Source organism: Pygoscelis adeliae, unplaced genomic scaffold, assembly GCF_000699105.1.
Source record: "Pygoscelis adeliae isolate BGI_AS28 unplaced genomic scaffold, ASM69910v1 Scaffold113, whole genome shotgun sequence".
Classification (NCBI taxonomy): domain Eukaryota; kingdom Metazoa; phylum Chordata; class Aves; order Sphenisciformes; family Spheniscidae; genus Pygoscelis; species Pygoscelis adeliae.
The window spans coordinates 3,927,453-3,945,187 of record NW_008825108.1 but is presented as its reverse complement, the minus strand read 5'-3'; the positions used below and the strand labels follow the sequence as shown (position 1 = coordinate 3,945,187).

At 37.3% G+C, this 17,735-nt stretch overlaps 1 protein-coding gene across 1 annotated transcript in view; it reads left to right on the top strand.

Moving 5' to 3' along the window:
* Positions 1–17,735, top strand: part of ZDHHC17 (zinc finger, DHHC-type containing 17) — a 56,426-nt gene that overhangs the window by 15,820 nt on the left and 22,871 nt on the right. Inside the window, exons 4-9 of the mRNA XM_009327530.1 lie at positions 709–853; positions 6,808–6,872; positions 8,238–8,400; positions 12,992–13,117; positions 14,383–14,525; positions 16,940–17,040. Of these exons, the coding sequence (XP_009325805.1) occupies positions 725–853; positions 6,808–6,872; positions 8,238–8,400; positions 12,992–13,117; positions 14,383–14,525; positions 16,940–17,040 (727 nt within the window). The 5' untranslated portion in view covers positions 709–724. The remainder of the gene's footprint in view (positions 1–708; positions 854–6,807; positions 6,873–8,237; positions 8,401–12,991; positions 13,118–14,382; positions 14,526–16,939; positions 17,041–17,735) is intronic.

The window sequence follows — 17,735 nt, the reverse complement described above, 5'->3', positions numbered from 1 at the left end:
ACAGATCACACTCTACGTTCTGTGTTAATAGCACAAAAGTTTGATTAAATTTCCTGGTGTTCATAGCTGTGATCTGTGGCCCTGTGAAGCATTGTCCAAAGCTGCTTCTGACATTAAAAAGGTCTTTTTGCTCATGTCAGAAATTGTGTGCTGACAGTTAGGCACAATATCAACAAGAAGGATATGCCTATGCTCATCATGCCAAAAAGATGCTTAAGCTTTTAATGTAGTGTGGAGGAAGTGTAGGCCTTTGGTTTTCCTTTTTTTTCCTTCCTATTTTTATTTCACTACTGTTTTTAATAGTAGAAAGATAAACCATATGCCCCACAAGAAGTGAGAGTATATAGCCAGTTTGATATCTCTTAAAATAGCAGGTTTCATATGTGGATTGGAAGAAGTCACAGTAGAGTAGATTTCTAAACTAGTAACTTGGGGATTTTTTGTTGACTGGCCTTTTGGTATACAACACACTTAAGCCAATTGCATGTGATGCATGCATTGGCTGCATAGAATTTGCGAATGTGAATGAGTTTGCTTACTCAGTTGCAGAATCAGATCATGACAGTTGTTGTTTTCAAAGTATGAGTCAAAGTGCAGAAGCTCTGGTAGTGTAATTAACTGCTAAACGTATTTCTTGTATTAAAATATTAATAGTTTTTATGTGTATAGTTATTAAGTTGTTTGTTTTCTGTGTTTTGTTACATTTAGACAGGGTCACTTATCCATGGTTGTACAGCTGATGAAATATGGGGCAGATCCGTCGCTAATTGATGGAGAAGGATGTAGCTGTATTCATTTGGCTGCTCAGTTTGGACATACTTCGATTGTTGCTTACCTGATAGCAAAGGGACAGGTAAATTTTAAGTAATATCATATTTAAATAGATTCTACTCAAAATTACAATAGAAAACCAATTGAAACCTATACCTGTCATTCAGGAAATGCAAAATATTTGCCTGACTAAACATAAAAATAATTCAGTGTCTTTTATTGTAGACTACAGTATTGATGTGCCACCTGCTAACTTAATTTCCTCTAACAGTACTCTGAGTACTTTGGCTTTAATTCATACCTGTCTAGTGTAGTATGTGGAAATTCTAACAGTTATTCTTTTACCATTCTTTATTTCTAATGAATTTAATCTTTAAATGTTAACAGTGACAATGATAGCAAATATTTTAGAATTCTTCAAAGAATCATCAGTTTATACACGGGTAAAGTAGTTGTCATAGGTCATCTCTTGTTTTTACACCTCAATCCACAACTTTTATTTATTGCTGTTATTAATTACATGCATGTGTAAATAAAAAAAAACAACCCAACAACCCCCAAAACCTTCTTGCTAGCTTCTTATATTACCGCTAGATCTGTAAAGTGTGTATATAGCATGTGTATTCATTACTGTTCTCACTGTCTCCCATTCTTCATCCTGTATGCTCAAAAACATGTTCACCTTTTTGCTACTCACCCTGCATTATAATTTGTAGATTTACTCACCCACAGATATGTGCCTGAAGCACAAATTTGATTTACTTTGTAAACCATATAGAAAGGTCAAAGCGCTCCTCTCTTTTTACAGTCTTGCTAATGCTGTTCACGCTTGTGCTTATTCTTTCAAATAGCCAGTGAGATACGATCCAATGAGTCAGGTAGAATATGACTATGAAATCAGTGGGTTTGGTCTGTGTAAAACAAATACAAAATTTGCTGCAGAAAATTATTTGTGCCTATACATGTAAAAAAATAAACTATTGCTCCATGCAGTATTCAGTTTGTATCTGAGAACTGTTTGGTAAAACAGTATTTAGTGTATGATAAGAGTAAGCTAGGCACAAGAAGAGGCTGATCATATATAATCGCTATTTTGTAAGAGATAATGATTGGAGAGAAATGCTTTTTCATCAGGAACAAGTTTGTATTTTGTTCACAAATCATGTATAATTGTATGTGGCCTTTATGTTACTAGAAGAATCTTGCAGATGTTATACATGTGTGAACTTGTTTAAAGCATAGCATTAATGAAGTATAAACGGCCTTTAAAGTGTTATACTGTGATTATGAAATCTCCCTGTAAATGCATGTTTGTCCTCATGTTTATATACAGACTTGTCCTATTTATCTGAGCATATAATACTTCAGTCCAAAAGAAGCTCTGTGTGTTTACATGTGTACATACATAAAGGCACAAAACTTGCTTTAAAGTTTAAAACCTATTATCTTGGAAACAGCTCTCCTGATCAATAGTTTTTAAACTATATACCACGTGCAAATTTTTTTTTTTCCTTTTGCCTTTATAGAGACCAGGTTCTCTTCTATCCAAAGAGTAGGCTTGCCCTTGTTCTGAACCAAATTGTAGTACCTGTGTGGTGAATGTCAACTAAATAAATGTCAAAATAAAGGTCAGTGTAGGCTGTTGTGCTTTGTTAGTTCTGATCGTGATGCCTTTGTGGACCTGCATGATCAGAGGAGAGCCAGCTTTCATAACTGTGTAGAGAACTGACAGGTGGATTAAGAAGTTGCTCCTAATTGCTTCTTGTCCGTTTTTGATACAGAGCTGGAAACCAACTTCAGTGTTGCTGCTTCACTCTCTTCCTGGGCTGCAGCAGCCAATGGTAAAATTTTCAATCTGAGGCTCAAGTCCAGTCCTCTAGCTTCTGGAGTGTAGTGTAGGGGAAGAACTCTTGGTCAGATGCCCTCTGGCCTTGGTTGGAAGTGAACCCACTTTCATGCCAGCAAGTACTACTCAGCCAAGAGGCAGCGGTGGCTGATAGCTGGTGCTTTTTTATTTAGTCATGTCTCTTACTGAATTTTGAGACACTAATACCTGGATGTATCATAATTTGCTCATGTTGTTTTTGTCAGTAGGTTTCCTGGGTCAAAATCAAGCCTGGGGCAAGTACAGGATATAAATATAATCAGATAGCAAGTAACAGAATCTGTAGCACAGTTCAGGTTTAGGTAAGATCATTATTTAAAAAAAGGCAAGAAAGAAAAACTGAAAAGAGCTTGAAGGCACTTAAAAATGTTTAAAACTGATGCTTGTACTACTTGACTGCTTGACACTGTGCTTACGCTGCTTAAAATGCCAAAGGCATATCAGGGCCTAGCATATGCAAACATGTCACCCCAGAATAAGTGAAGATATGGATATGGTATGTCGGATGGTTGAATAATGTGTTCTCGTCTTGTGGCATGTGTGAGAACTTTCCTCAGTCACAGATAATGAGTGACTATAAAGTTGCTAGTAGGGTAAAAATCATGTTGTAAGAAATATTCTGGAGCTAAAATTATAGTTTAACTATTTCATATTCATAGTTTAACTATCACTTACTCATCAAGTATGTATGGTTTTTTTTATTCTTAGAGTTGCAATTTTATGTGTTAACTACTGTCAGGAGCTGCATAGGGCCTTCTTCTGAGCTATGGCCTAGGAGTAGTTGGCGTCTAGGTTGGGAGATGCCAGTGTGGTACCAGCAGCCTTGGTTACTTTGGTGCTGCAGTCTGTGGGCAGTGCTCCTAAGCACTGTTACCTCTGTTGGCACTGAGGGTCGCTCTCTCCACTGGGCTCAGGCTAGTGTAAGACACTGAACCAAGTGTTTATTCCCTAGACCCAACCTACAGCACGTTACTTATAGAACTGTAAGTCCAGTCGTGTTTCTTTCTCATGATTGTCAAAACTGACTCTGCATGTGATGGACTAGAGTGTTCAGAACAGATCTTTTGTTCTTTGAAAGAACAAGGTAGGTTCAGTTTTGTGTGTTACCTTGCTTGATGAGCCGCCTGTCCGTCTGTACTCGGGTCATTCCACAAAAATCCTACAAAATCTCTGCTTCTTCTGAATAGCTAGCACATGTCTTTCCTGAATTAGGAAATGTTTTCAGCCTTACATCTCCCTTCCTCATAAATCTTCTTTACTGTATGCTTTTAAATATATCATCTCTTTAGAAGCCTGTTTCCCTTTCCCTGGGCAACAGGCCGTGTGAAAGGGATCTTTTCCTTATGGAGAACAGGATTCTGAACAAGGGCTATGAGGGTCTGTGTTTTGGGAAATAACCAGTAATGGTTCTAAAGAGGATCACACTCCTGGTCCCTTTCTGTGCAATTTAATGCACTTCTAAGTGGAATCTCTTGATGCTTTTTGTGCTTTTGAAAAGGCCATATCGTATCACAGTACTGGTTTGACCATTGCTTGATACATGTCCTGATAAGCCTAAATGCTGCTCTGATCTCTAGCTGCTATTCAGAATCCTACCTTGTCAGCTATATTGCTTTCAGAAAGTAGTGCTAAGCAGCAGAATAGTTGCTACAGCTCCTTTCCGTGCAGGAAGCTCTTTCTCCTCTATATTTTTGCCTCTCCAAAAGCTTTTTGTGGAATCTTGTATTAGTATCCTAGGATTAACTCTGGTTATCTTTGCATATGCACTGTTGTTCTCTTTCAGAACCAGAGTTGTTCTGTTTCAGAAACAAGTGAAAAATTTGTCAGTTGTGGTCCATGGATTTCACGCCTGAAATGCATACAGAGGGCAGCAGTATGTGCGATTTTTGATCGCATTATTGTTGAAATATTCGGTTCTTGCAGTGCTCGTACTGTTGTCCTAACAGCATAGATAATGCTCATGGAGAGGTGTATCAGATTGACCTGTCGCTGAGAGTTAAACAAGAAATTAATGCTAAAATGCCTGTTGGTACACACCAGAACAGAAGAACAGTCTCCTAATACGTACCTGCTGCTGAAGGTTTACATTTTTGCCTCAGCCCTTTAGTAAAAAGCAGCAACAGAGCTTCCTTTCTGAAATGTCCCACTTGTTGTGTGATTGTGGTAATGACCTGGCAAAATAACAAAGAATTTTTGAGAAGTTTGTTAGAGCATGCGTGTGCTATCCACAACTACGTCATCTTTGTTCCATCTTACAACAGTATGCAAGTCAATCTTAGTTGCTTTGCCTCTTGTTAAAGTTCCTTTGAAAAGGGATCTGCCTCAGCCCACGTTGTGGCTTAATATGAGTAATAGCTGCAGCCTGCCTAGGTAATTTATGTGCAGGGAATAGTCTGGAGCTCGTGGCTTCTTTTTTTTTTTCTTTTTCCTTTTAGCTGAGTGTCACCTAGTGTGCAAAGTGTAGTTTCGATTTGTCAGGTGGAATCACTGAAGGAATCGTTTTACTTACATCCAGGCAATCAGGTCCCTTCTATTGGTCACGAAGAATTGCTTTTCTATATGAAATCTATAGATGAAAGAGTGATTGTTCACATTACAGTAATTTGTACAACCTTCAAAATACGTAGTTCACACAGTGTGACCTGTGAATCAATCATGCTTCTCAAGGATGAATGACCTTGAGGTTAGGCTATGGTTCTAATTTCCTTCACGATCTCAACAACAGGAGGTTAAAGGGAGTAGCAACGGTTGCGCGGTCCTAGTAGGCTGAAAAGGATCTAATCTATATAAGCACTGTGGGCAAATAGACTTGGATCCCAGTCTCAGTGCATGTAACTCTTTTCTGAACAAACAGTACAATAAAGTAATGGTTCTCTTTCCTCTCCATCAACTGTTTTTTTAAGTTTCTGAATTTTTTTAATTAAGCAGCAGAGTAAGAACTCAGAAATATGAAGTTATCTGCAGGCTAAGGATGTTTTAAAAGCAATTACTTGGAAGAACTAAATTGAATTTTCTGGAAGACTTCTGCCTGGGTCAGGCTAGCAGCCCCATGAACAGGGATCCCAGGGTGCTGGGCATTTGGCAGACTACTGGAGCAGTGAAGAAGGTTCTGGGGATGATAGAAAGCAACATCATCCACTTTCTGAGTTTCTGTCAGTAGTTTCTGTAGCAAAAGACTTTATTGAAACACTTTCAACCTGATTTTCCTAGTAAGGACTGAGGGGAGTAGCATAGGAAATACTGACATAGCTCTATTGCCTCTAAGGAAAACTGTTCAGGTCTTGCATTAAGTTAGCTTAGAGGAATTTTGTTAGTGGTGGTCTGTGGAACTTGTCCAGATGTGCTTGGGAGTCTAATCTGCCTCAGTGTATTTAGGAATTACCAACTTCCATGTTAGTGAGGCAGGGATCTGTAACAGGAAAAAATGCTGTAGGTAGTAGATCCTTTCTGATGGATCTAAGAGAATTGTCTGGATGGTGCTGTGTAGTCGTTCTGTGGCTATGTTCTGTTAAATGTAATAATGTGGTGTTTCTTTTTTTTATTTTTAGCCATCAGTTTAGTCACCGCTTGGTTATAGATCAGTTTTATTCCTGGGTAGCTTGTTTTTATTAATGGCTTTTGTTTAAACTTAAAAATTTTCTGGCATCCATTAACTTGATCCAGATATGTAAATACCTTTGGAACTGAGTGAACTAAGGAAAATTGCTTTGCAAGTGGAAAAATAGATGCAGCTAGCATTCAGTAGGATGTAGGATTCAGGCCATGGTATTTATGTTAATTTATCAAGTCTTTTATTAAATATTGGTGTACTATTTTAGTTTTCTCCTGCTTTTGAGTGTAATAGTACACCATCTATATATATCTTTTATGTTGAAGATTAATAGTGAGATAGAAATGACTAGTCTTACACAGCATGACTGTTCCTTAGTTTCCAAAATAGATTGGAATGGTTATATTTTTGCAATGGTGGTGTTAATATCTGTTTTCATTTTTTAAATGCTGTTTTATTATGTACTACAAGCTTGCCAGTTTTTCTCCAATTCAGTTGGTTAGTCTTAAAATACTGCTTCTCATTGCAAACCTTGTATCTACTGGATCTTGAGCATGCTTACTTATCTCACCAGCTTTTTTTTTTCTTTTCCTTTTTTTAGGATGTAGATATGATGGATCAAAATGGAATGACACCTTTAATGTGGGCAGCTTACAGAACACATAGGTAATATCTCACGGCAGTTTTGACTTTCTCTTGATGTTAACTAAGTGGCATATAGTAGTGACTGGTTTTGATTTTTTTGGCAAGTTTTTTTTTTAACTAGTCAATGTTCTTTCCACAATTGCCTCTTTTTTGTGAGTTAACCCCAGTAGGCAGCTCAGGCCCATGCAGCCACTTGCTCACTCCCCCCGGTGGGATGGGGAGAGAATCGGAAGGGTGAAAGTGGGAAAACTCATGGGTTGAGATGAAGACAGTTTAATAGTAAAGCAAAAGCAGTGCATGCAAGCAAAGCAAAACAAAGGAATTCATTCACTACTTCCCATGGGCAGGCAGATGTTTAGCCATTTCCAGGAAAGCAGGGCTCCATCACGCCTAACGGTTACTTGGGAAGGCAGACACCATAACTCCAAACGTCCCCCCTTCCTTCTTCTTCCCCCAGCTTTATATGCTGAGCACGACGTTACATGGTATGGAATTTCCTTTTGGTCAGTTGGGGTCAGGTGTCCCAGCTGTGTCTCCTCTCAGCTTCTCATGCACCCCCAGCCTAATCGCTGGCGGGGCAGCATGAGAAACAGAAAAGGCCTTGGTGCTGTGTAAGCACTGCTCAGCAATAGCTAGAACATGGGTGTATTATCAACACTGTTTTGGTCACAAATCCAAAACACCAAGCACCATCGGAGCTACTATGAAGAAGATTAACTTGATCCCAGCCAAAACAAGTACAATGACCTATTCAAGAGAGAGGATATTATGCAGAAGTATTCACTAGTATGAACTTTTAGTTTAAAAAGTAAATCATCCTGTGGAGATGATTGGAAAAAGTTGGTGTAAAATAACACTCCTCCAAAAAGCAAATTTGTCTGAATTAGATTCCTGCTTGGAAGGGCCTGTCTCCATCGATTGTTGAGAGGAACATAGGCTAGCTTTTATGAATACCTACCATTACCAACATTATCATCTTATTTTATTTTCATCTTTTGGAATGTGAAGTGGAAATATAACGTTTTGAACTTCATATACTTGGCAGATAACAACCAATCGTGTGCATGCTTTTACAAATCTGTTAATTTGTAAAATGTGAATTTGGTAAATGTGAAAACGGAATTGTGTAACAAATGTGTTTCATGACATTTGTCATGAATGACAGAACAAGCTGTCTTACTGAGCACCTTTAAAAGTCAACAGAATTTGGTTGCTCTTTGGTGGGAAGGGAATTTGAGCCATTCATAATCATCAGCAAAAAATGTCACTTTGCTATTACATAGTGTACCTGATCAACGTTCTTTATAGAAATTGAACTCATTAACAATAAGTTGGTGTGTATTTGAGTTCATCTTCTGTAGATCTAACAGGAATTTTCTTTTCTAGTGTGGATCCAACCCGGTTACTACTTACATTTAATGTTTCTGTTAATCTTGGAGACAAATATCACAAAAACACAGCATTGCACTGGGCTGTGCTAGCAGGAAATACTACAGTTATTAGTCTCCTGTTAGAAGCTGGAGCTAATGTTGATGCTCAAAATATAAAGGTAAACACTTGGTCTGTTTTTATTGTAAGTGGTTGGAGGCAGAAATAACAGCCTATGATAAATCTCAAGAATAGATTATTATTGCGGGTATGGTGGGATCATGAAGATGGAGCAAAAGCCATGCCACTAATGTTTAATTTGGGAATTAGTTTTTCCTAACAGTGATGCATAACCACTAAATCTGCACCTTCAAAAGTACTCACGTAAATAATTTACCAATGGTTATGTGCAAATATATGGGAGTGGGGTGTGCAATTAGGCTGCATGCGTGAAGACCCATGCATTTGGATGCAAAATTGGAAATATGACTGAATGTCTTCTAGTGAAGTTCTGGGGTGACTGTTTGTTGGAGTGAGATGTGAGACATCTCTGTCCTCTTCCGGAGAGATGATAAATGCACTAGTATATCTCCCCGTGGCAGTAAGGAAGTTGGAGGCCTAAAAATACCAGTAGGAGTAAAATAAGAAAATGGGCTCTTTTTTGCATCAGAACTTTAAGTTGCCGCATTACTCTACCGGAACCTCTTAATGGTGAAGCTAGATTCAGCACTAACAGAGCCCATCCCTAGTGTATGTTAGACCAGCCAAGCAGCTGTTAGAATTTATGCCATAGACTTGGAGTTTATAAGAGCTTCTCCAGCAGTGGAAGGTGCACCTATAGAACATGTTTTTGTCCATTGCCTCCAGACTATTCTGTATATCAAATTAGATGCACTTCACCACCTAAGCTGTTTCTTCTGTGGTGTCAGAGAAGAATTTGCTTTTAGAAAAAGAATTCTCTACTCAATTTCTCTTCAAATATTTGTATTTTCCACTTAATGAGTGTTACAGACAGAGTGGTTATGCTGGAAAATACAGCTGTAAATTTACATTTATAAAATATTAAATACTTAATTAAATTCATTTGACCTTTCACCATTTTCCCTACTGATTAAGATGGCCAGGGCCTATTTTGCTTGGCCACAAGTGATAGAAATATGCTAAAAAAATATGTATACACATCCATTTTCCTGAACAGCATGGAACACACTTTTAAAGGGTACAGTCAAATTTTGCTAGTAGCTTTCTAGGTCTTACATCCACTTTAGAATATCAGAAATACTGATGATCATGAATGAAAACTCATTAGAAAAATGACATGGCTTTTCACGTGTTTAAAACAAATCAGCTAGCCTCTTGCATATACTGCTGTGAACTATAGTAATTATTCCTGGTCTGTAAGGTCAGTTGTGGATGAATTATGCTTCTAGTCTCGCTTCTTGCAAACTGTTGAAAAGCTTTTTTTCTATGCCACTTAATGGTAAAAATTAAGGTATTTTTGTGGAAAAAAAAATCAGTGTGTCATATCTTGCTTCCCTTGGCAGTCTGATTAGTGTGATTAGAGTTTTAAAGTCATCACCTTACCTATGTTTCTGGACGCTTATGAAATCCATAATAAAAATTCATATGTTTTTGGCCAATTGAAAAAGTATCTGCTAGCCTAAACCAGTTCATGGTCTCTCCTACTTTATTGACAGACAGCAGCAGTCAGTAGAGAAATAGGTTTCTGAACCTGCTGGATCATGCTATCTTTCCAGTCATGCCAGAAGATGTGTGCCTGGTTTCATTAACAACTGCCTGCTTTCTGCGGTGGAGTCTAGGTTTCTTGCATGCCTTCCCAGCTTTCTAGGACCTTCAGAGGATCAAAATCATTCTAGCAGTGGCAGTTTTGCCATCCTGCCAGTGGCTTTATAACAGATGCTGATTTGGGTGATATAAAGATATAGGAAACATAAGAATTTGGTTTATTTTTATAGGTGTATAGAAACTCAGTTTTGTGCTTCTCCTTTGACTATTCAGCAAAAATGTTTTCTTTGAGCCAAAAACCAGTTGTTTAGAGTCTGGCTCATGTTTCCCCAGAAATAAAAGGAATCATGAAAAGCTCCTTTCTGATGCAGTCACTTCCAGATTTCTACAGCACTATCTAGTGAAGTCCTTTTCTCAGGTAGCCCATGGAATTGACCAAGAATGGTGGTAAGACAGCTGAGGTTAAAGAAATCCATTGGCTGAAAGCCATTCATCTTTTTCAAATTATGAAGTGGCTGAAATATTAGGTGCGAGCTTTGACCTTTTGTTATCAGCTCTAGGCAGTCTGTGTTAGAAAGGTGCATGCTGCTGGCCACCTAGGTTTGGAACAAATTGGAACCAGTCATCTCAGTAAGGTGCTTTTTTTACTTCGCATGACAGTTTGAGAAGTATATGAACAATAGCACTCTTATTCTAGAATAAAGCTTGATACAAGCAGTGGGTTTGTCCTCTTGTGTTATTTATCCTTTGTATATTATGCTGTACAAGAAACTAATATTTTTCTTTTGGTAGTAAGATACTTTCTTTTTCCTTTCTGAGAACTGGATTACAGTTGGAGTTGGAAGCTGCTTTTCAGTAGTCAAAGTAGAGTGTTTTTTTTGTTTGGTTGATTTCTTGTTAAGGAAATTATCTGCCACACCAGTAGACAGATTGGGCAGATGAGGACAGGATTTCACAGGGAGTCAGCTTGTCACTGGGGGTCAAGGGGAAACCTGTAAATTTTATTTAAATATAAGCAGAAGTTCCTTTTTTACTAGAGAGTGATAGAGAACTAAAAGAGCTTTTATGGTTTAAGGAAGATTCTTTTAATCTGTTAATGAGTCATTGAATGGACTTCAGATGTAGTTTCTTGATTATGCAGTGTATCTGTAGGCTTGTCTGTGGAAGTCTACATGTAAAGTTCCCTATGGTAATGACTCTTCAGATTATTTTTTCTGTCTAAACACTTTAAATATATACTATGGAAGCCTTATTGCTTGCCGGCAAACTATGTGTTACTAGATTAAGCTCCCCGACTTGCAAGTCAGCCATCCACCACCCCTGTGAATACAAGGAAAATATTAAAATGGCCAGATGATGAGAAGCATAGTCAAAAACTTCTTTAAAGCTCCCTCAATCTTTTTATCTAGGCAGTTCCTAGGTGTCTCATGGCCCTCTAGTGGAAGGGATGCTCAGCTGGACCCCAAGACAACTTCAGGATTTACTTGGGAGATCAACTCCCAGAGGGGATTGCTTGTCCACAGGTAATCTTTACAGTCTGGATGTATAAGGTGATATTAAAACAACAGCATCTCTGGAGTTTTCCAGATACTAGCAATTCAAAGTGCTATTAAATTTGTGATGAAGTAGGCACCATAGTTTGATTTCAGGCATTTCTGTTGAGGATGGAGTTAACTTAATCTGTTTCTTCAACATCTGGCTAAATAACTTTGAAGCCAAGTCAAAAGGTTATTCTTTTTTGACTGATTTTGGTAGTTAAACTTCTCGCACAGGAGGAGTGCAAGATCCTGTTAAGTAGCAAAAAGCTTCACCTCATAATCTGTAGCCTGTGATATTTACTCTCCTTTTAGAGATTTGGAGCAAGATTTCAAAGGCAAAAATGACAGTTAAGTACTCAACTCCCATTGTCTTTCTATGGGATATAGGTAGCTAACTGTACTTTTTAATCTTTGAAATCTCTTCTGTCTATAGTAATTATTGCCCTTTCTGGGTAATTTCAGTTTCTGGTACCTGTCTCACTTTTTTTTTAGGAGGGGGACGAGCGATGGAGGATTCAGCCATTTTTCAAGCCTCCATGAATGGTTTGTTTAGGAGGGGAGTTAACTCCAGTAGAAGAGAGGAGGAATCAAATGCAAAACTGAAGCTGGAGGTACCTGCAATTGGTTGTCTCTTGCCTCCTCTATAATTTTAGACCCAGTCAATAACTTTCATTTAGCTCTCTTCCTAAATGTTTAAAAAGCAATAAAATCAAATCAGTTTGGTAGGCACCTTTGGCCCCTGTATCTCTCTCTGTGTCTCTCTTTTGCTTTGTCTGTCAGTCCTCTCTGAAAGTAGGGAAGGAGAAAGTATGGACCATTGCTGGCTTAGCACCCAAAGTACGTGAAGCACAAGCTAAGCATAAAAGCTCAGAGTTTTGGAATAAGTTGGACATGAGCAATCAGTTTATTCTTTCCCGTTTTCTTCCTAGGACTTCAGTAACTGAGATGAATATAAGAACATTAAGCTTGGGGAAAAAATTCCTTATAGAAACATTCCATGATATCGGTAACTTCACTCTGCCAAAAAGGCAGAGAATTAACTGAGAAGTCAGGCTTTAGACTGGGAGAGTTTCCATGATCCAGTGTGTCACGAGTTCTTATTCTTTGCTTGATTTCTGCTGCCTGTCAATAGCTGAGGGGGAAGCACAGTCTTTCATTTACAGACTAGTAGACTGTGTGTAGAACAGTGAAACATAAATGTGTTATGCCAAAGGCAACAATTATTGCTATGTCAGGACATACATATTGTCAGGATCACACATTTAATATTCTACTTTTCCACACATGTATAGTTATGAGAGGGTGAAAAAGACCAAAAGGAATGAATGATGTTTGGTGTCAAGTAAGCTGCAGAGCAAAAAGTATGCCAGAATGTAGCTTAAACTGATTTAAAATGTATTCTCTTTACCTGCCAATCTTCTGTTTCAAAAGTACTCTGAATGCATTTATTTTTAAATTGGATGTTTCCCACTTTCATACTCCTGGCAGGGAGAATCACCACTTGATCTAGCAAAACAGAGGAAAAACGTTTGGATGATCAATCACCTACAGGAAGCAAGACAGGCAAAGGGATATGACAGTCCATCCTTTCTGAGAAAACTAAAAGCTGATAAGGTAAGAAGTAGTATAACACTTACGTAAATCAATATTACTACTGCTGTTGGTTTGGGGGGTGTGTGTTTAAGGTAAGCAGTTCAGTACTGTGGTTTCCCCACATTTCAGTTTTAGGAAAGATCTTTTTGTTATGACAAAAGTAATTGCAAAAGAAAAAAAAAAAGCTTTATTCAGGGCAGGAGGAAAGAAAACCCTAGGCCTCCACCCAGGTACCTTTAGTTTTTTTGTGCTAACTAAATGTTAGGAAAGTACCAAGTGGTCTGGTATTGTTGGCGACAGCCAGGACTTTCACAAAGCTGACTTTCAAGTATCTAAGGAAAGAAGCATTTTAGATATCCTGAACTCTGATTTCCTCTCTAATTATGTAGTGATTTGTGTTGAATGAAAGCAGCAGTCAATCTTGGCAGTATAATGAATCTCTGATGTGGAGGCCTTTTTCTTCTCAGGTTATTATTTAATACTGCAGATAGGAGGAGGCAAGAAATGAGGCTATAAAGGGTAACATACTGCTCTAGCACGAAGAACTGTCTGCCTGCCTATAGTTTGACAACTTATATAGAGTTAATATTTTCTTACCAGGTAGAGTGTTGTGCTGGGTATTAAGTATTGCTATCACTGATTTGTTACAACTTCTTGATTTAAAGATACATTGCATCTTGATGATTGAAGCCCTGGGTACAGCCTGCGCTTTAACCCTGTGGTAATATAATAATGCAGTGATTATTGACTTTGAGTTGTGCATTGCACTGTGTGTACATGTGCATCGTGACTGTGCTTTGAAGATCTGGAAAGAGTTCAGTGCCTTCATCAGGAATTGTACCCACATAGTATAAGACAAAAAAGGTCCTATCTTTCTTCATAGACACTTCAGTATGACTTTTATCTATTACTTACGTAACTGCAGTCTCAAAGTTCTCTGAGATTACCATGTACTGTGTAGTAGTTTATACACTTTGACAGATTCTTAAAAAAGAACTACTATTGCCTTTATTCTGAATTAACAGCAAAGTCTCTAGAAGACAGTTCTTCGAAAATAAACAAAATTACTGATTTGTTACAAAATTTTAGGAAGATTTTTTTTCTTGCACATTCATTGGAGAGATGTAAATATAGGAAATGAGAAAAATTTATGAAGGTTCCTCCCCCTCTGTCAAGCGTCCTGAAAACTAATTTAAGTTTTTGTCACTGTCCTATTTAATATAGAATATTATTATACAATCTGTTCCTGAAAATAGAGTTACTTACTGATATTTGTTTCTATATAGGAATTCCGTCAGAAGGTGATGCTGGGAACTCCTTTCCTAGTTATTTGGCTGGTTGGGTTTATAGCAGACCTAGACATTGATTCTTGGCTCATTAAAGGGCTGATGTATGGTGGCGTTTGGGCTATGGTGCAGTTTCTGTCAAAGTAAGTGTTTTACCAGGACACTGTCTGTTTAGTGTGCACACAAGTGTTTTGCTGGCATCTTTATTGGATAAATAATCTTAAATTTCTATTTTTTGTGTGTTCTTTCAACATGCAACATCAATTTTTTGTTGGAATTTTTTTATTACTATTTCTGGGAAAGATCTTGTGTGACTTCAGTTCTTGTAATGCTCTGTTGTCTTGCAAATAGCCATGGAATTACCTTGGGTGAATACCGCTGAGCTAATAGAAGCTAACAGCAGAACAGAAATTCAGTCATTATCCAGAGGAGGGTGCTGAATGTCTGTCTACAAAGAGTTATCAGCATGAATTTTGCAGAAAGCAGTCAAGGGGAAAGTTATGAGAAAATAATAGAAAAAAGATACGTGCAAGTGTGCTATTAAAACGTATTTTTCCAGAATTTAAATACCCAAAGGTATCTAAAGAGATTTTTAAAGAGAAATGAAGTCAGAGTCAGATTTTATAGCTTCTGTTGTTGTGGAAAGGGGTGACTAAAGAAAAAGGCTGCTTTCTAATTTTGTTTTTAATTTGTTACCTGATCATAAAGAATTTTAGTTGTGTTTGTGATTACTTTAAATATCTGTAAATGCACCTACACGTACACGTGTGCACACCTACACATGCAGGCATGCTCCAACAGATTTTCAAGATCTGTAGGCTACTTCATCTGTCCGTTGCTTTTCGTTGTCATGTGTGGCATGTATAGAAGAACTTACTATATCTTCATACTTACGAGCTTTCTGCTTTTCTGGCACTCTCTGTCATGTTTATTAGAACCACTTGCTTCTCCTTCCTTTCTGTTTAAAGAGGAAAAGAAAATATATCTGTTCCTTAAACCAAGTTCATAGAATTTTAGTGAACTTAGTACACTGGGAGGGAGGTGAGGGGTCATCAAGCTTTTGCCTCTGCAGGATCTTGGAGATGATCTGTTCAGTCTTTTTGTCACCTCTGAGGCTGTGCAATTTGCTGACCTCCTCCCACAAATTATTTGGCAATGCAAATCCTCAACCATGCCTCCTGCAGGAAGCAAGGACAAGATTTCTTCAAGTTTCTCAAGAGCTACATTTTGTCAAGTTTTATATTTTTGACCCACCTAACACATATTCAGGATTAACATTCTTACTTTCTCTTATCCTTTGCTTAATGTTTAGTATAAGTACTTTTAAAAGTGTTTTTCACAAAGCCCAGGTTTGAATGAAACTTTTGCTATTAATTCTAGTAGTATTTCCTTTCACTGTTGAATTTTAGTTAATCTGCTTAGCTGTGTTTTTCCTCCCTACTCCTTTCACACAGAAAAAAAATGCACAGAAATTGCTGAAAGAAAGATTACTGCTGAGTAACTACTGTGTGTCCAAATGTATATTCACTTACTACTCACCATCTTAGCTCATCTTCCTTATAGGATTTTCTCAAAAGACCTAAGAAACTTCCATTTGAGAAGAGGCAGTTACTGAAAGGAAGTAAAGAAGTGAAATGGAAACTACTCGGTGCACACATTTGTCTGTGGCAGCCCTGAGGGCACCACCAGGACAAAAAGTAAAATGCGTCAATGTAAGGATGTTTAGGCAGATGATGGAAGAAGTTTTATTTCAAGGAGGTTAGTAGTTTAGAGTGAGACTTTTGATATGTTTAGCAATTTTTTCTTGAATATGGAGTAACCTAGTCACTCACCTAGTTTGTCTCAACTATATTCAACTTTATTCAGAATAGTCTTTAAAATGCAAGAGTATAAGAAGGTGAAAATAGTTCTGATGGCTTAATTTTTCTTTTTTTAATTAAAGTAGCAGCATTCTATCTTAGAACTTGGCAAATCTAGTGATATGGGACATGAATTAATCTGGGGTTTTTTTGGACTTTCTTTTGGCAACTGTAACAGAAGCAAAAGATTCAAGAATCTGAAATATTTCAAGTATGTAGGCTGATAACACCAAGGTCTCTTAAACTTTTTTTTTACTGAAGTAATTTTAACATGTAATTTTCACTGTATGGATTTCCAATATAACTTTAGCACTGAAATCTCACAAGTAAATGTAGTTTGCAACCACTATCCGCGTAGGCTAGGAATCTCACAGGTTTCTAACTGCTTTCACAGTATAGTTTTAGCATGAGTATTTACTCATTCTACCTTTCTTGTCCAGTTCTTGACATTCACTTCGAAAGTAAACATATAGATTTTAATTAACTAACTTTCAGTTATGACCCTTCATCTGGACAGGTTGAAAATGGGAATTTCTCATGAACTTTGAAGGTAAAAGTGAAGAAAATGTTTTTATGGCGTGTTTTGCAATATCCCATATAGTACATATTTTAACGGGAAGTGTTTTTCAGAAGCAGTAGTTTAGGATTTACATTTTATATGTCGAAACTTATCATGTGACATTGCTACTACTTTACAGGTCATTCTTTGATCACTCCATGCACAGTGCACTGCCTCTTGGAATATACTTGGCAACGAAATTCTGGATGTACATAACGTGGTTCTTCTGGTTTTGGAATGATATCCTTTTTTTGTGTACACTAATAAGTAATATTTTTTCATGTTAGTAGTATGAGGTAATACCTAGATATATCCTACATATAAGAGTAAGTAAACTAGTTAAAACTTTAAAATAGCTATCTCCATTAAACATTGCTTTCTATATTGATGGTAATTATTTTATCGCTTTAAAAATGTGCACGCTATTGCTTTGCTTCAGTAAGTGAAAGATTTTCTGCAAAATTAGCTTACAGTAGTCTGCAAAATTTACTGTGCTTTACCAGTTTCCTAAGAGGGGGAAATGTAAGCAACTCTAAAAAATAGGCTCTGACTGTGAGGTAACAAGGTGTAAGTGACTGCATTTTTAGACACTGCTTTTCTGAAAAAACAGTAGGTAATTTCATGGTATATATCAATTCCAGTGGAATTAGCTTTATAGTTAGTTCTTCCTAAAGATTTTGCAAATTCCGTTTCATACAAACTTTAGATACATTTGTTAACTGTGTTTTCAGTCTCTGAAGTTGTAGATTATACAACACTAGATTATAGAGATTCAGCATATGCCCATCTTCTTATGTTTTTGACTGTCTGCCTAGATATGAATTTTTCATACTCACAGGGGTAGAAATTGATTCAGAGTTCACTGAAGAATGTCAGTTACCGTAAGAAAATAGATTCAAATTTTTAAACAACTTTCTTGGGTATTGTAATTACAA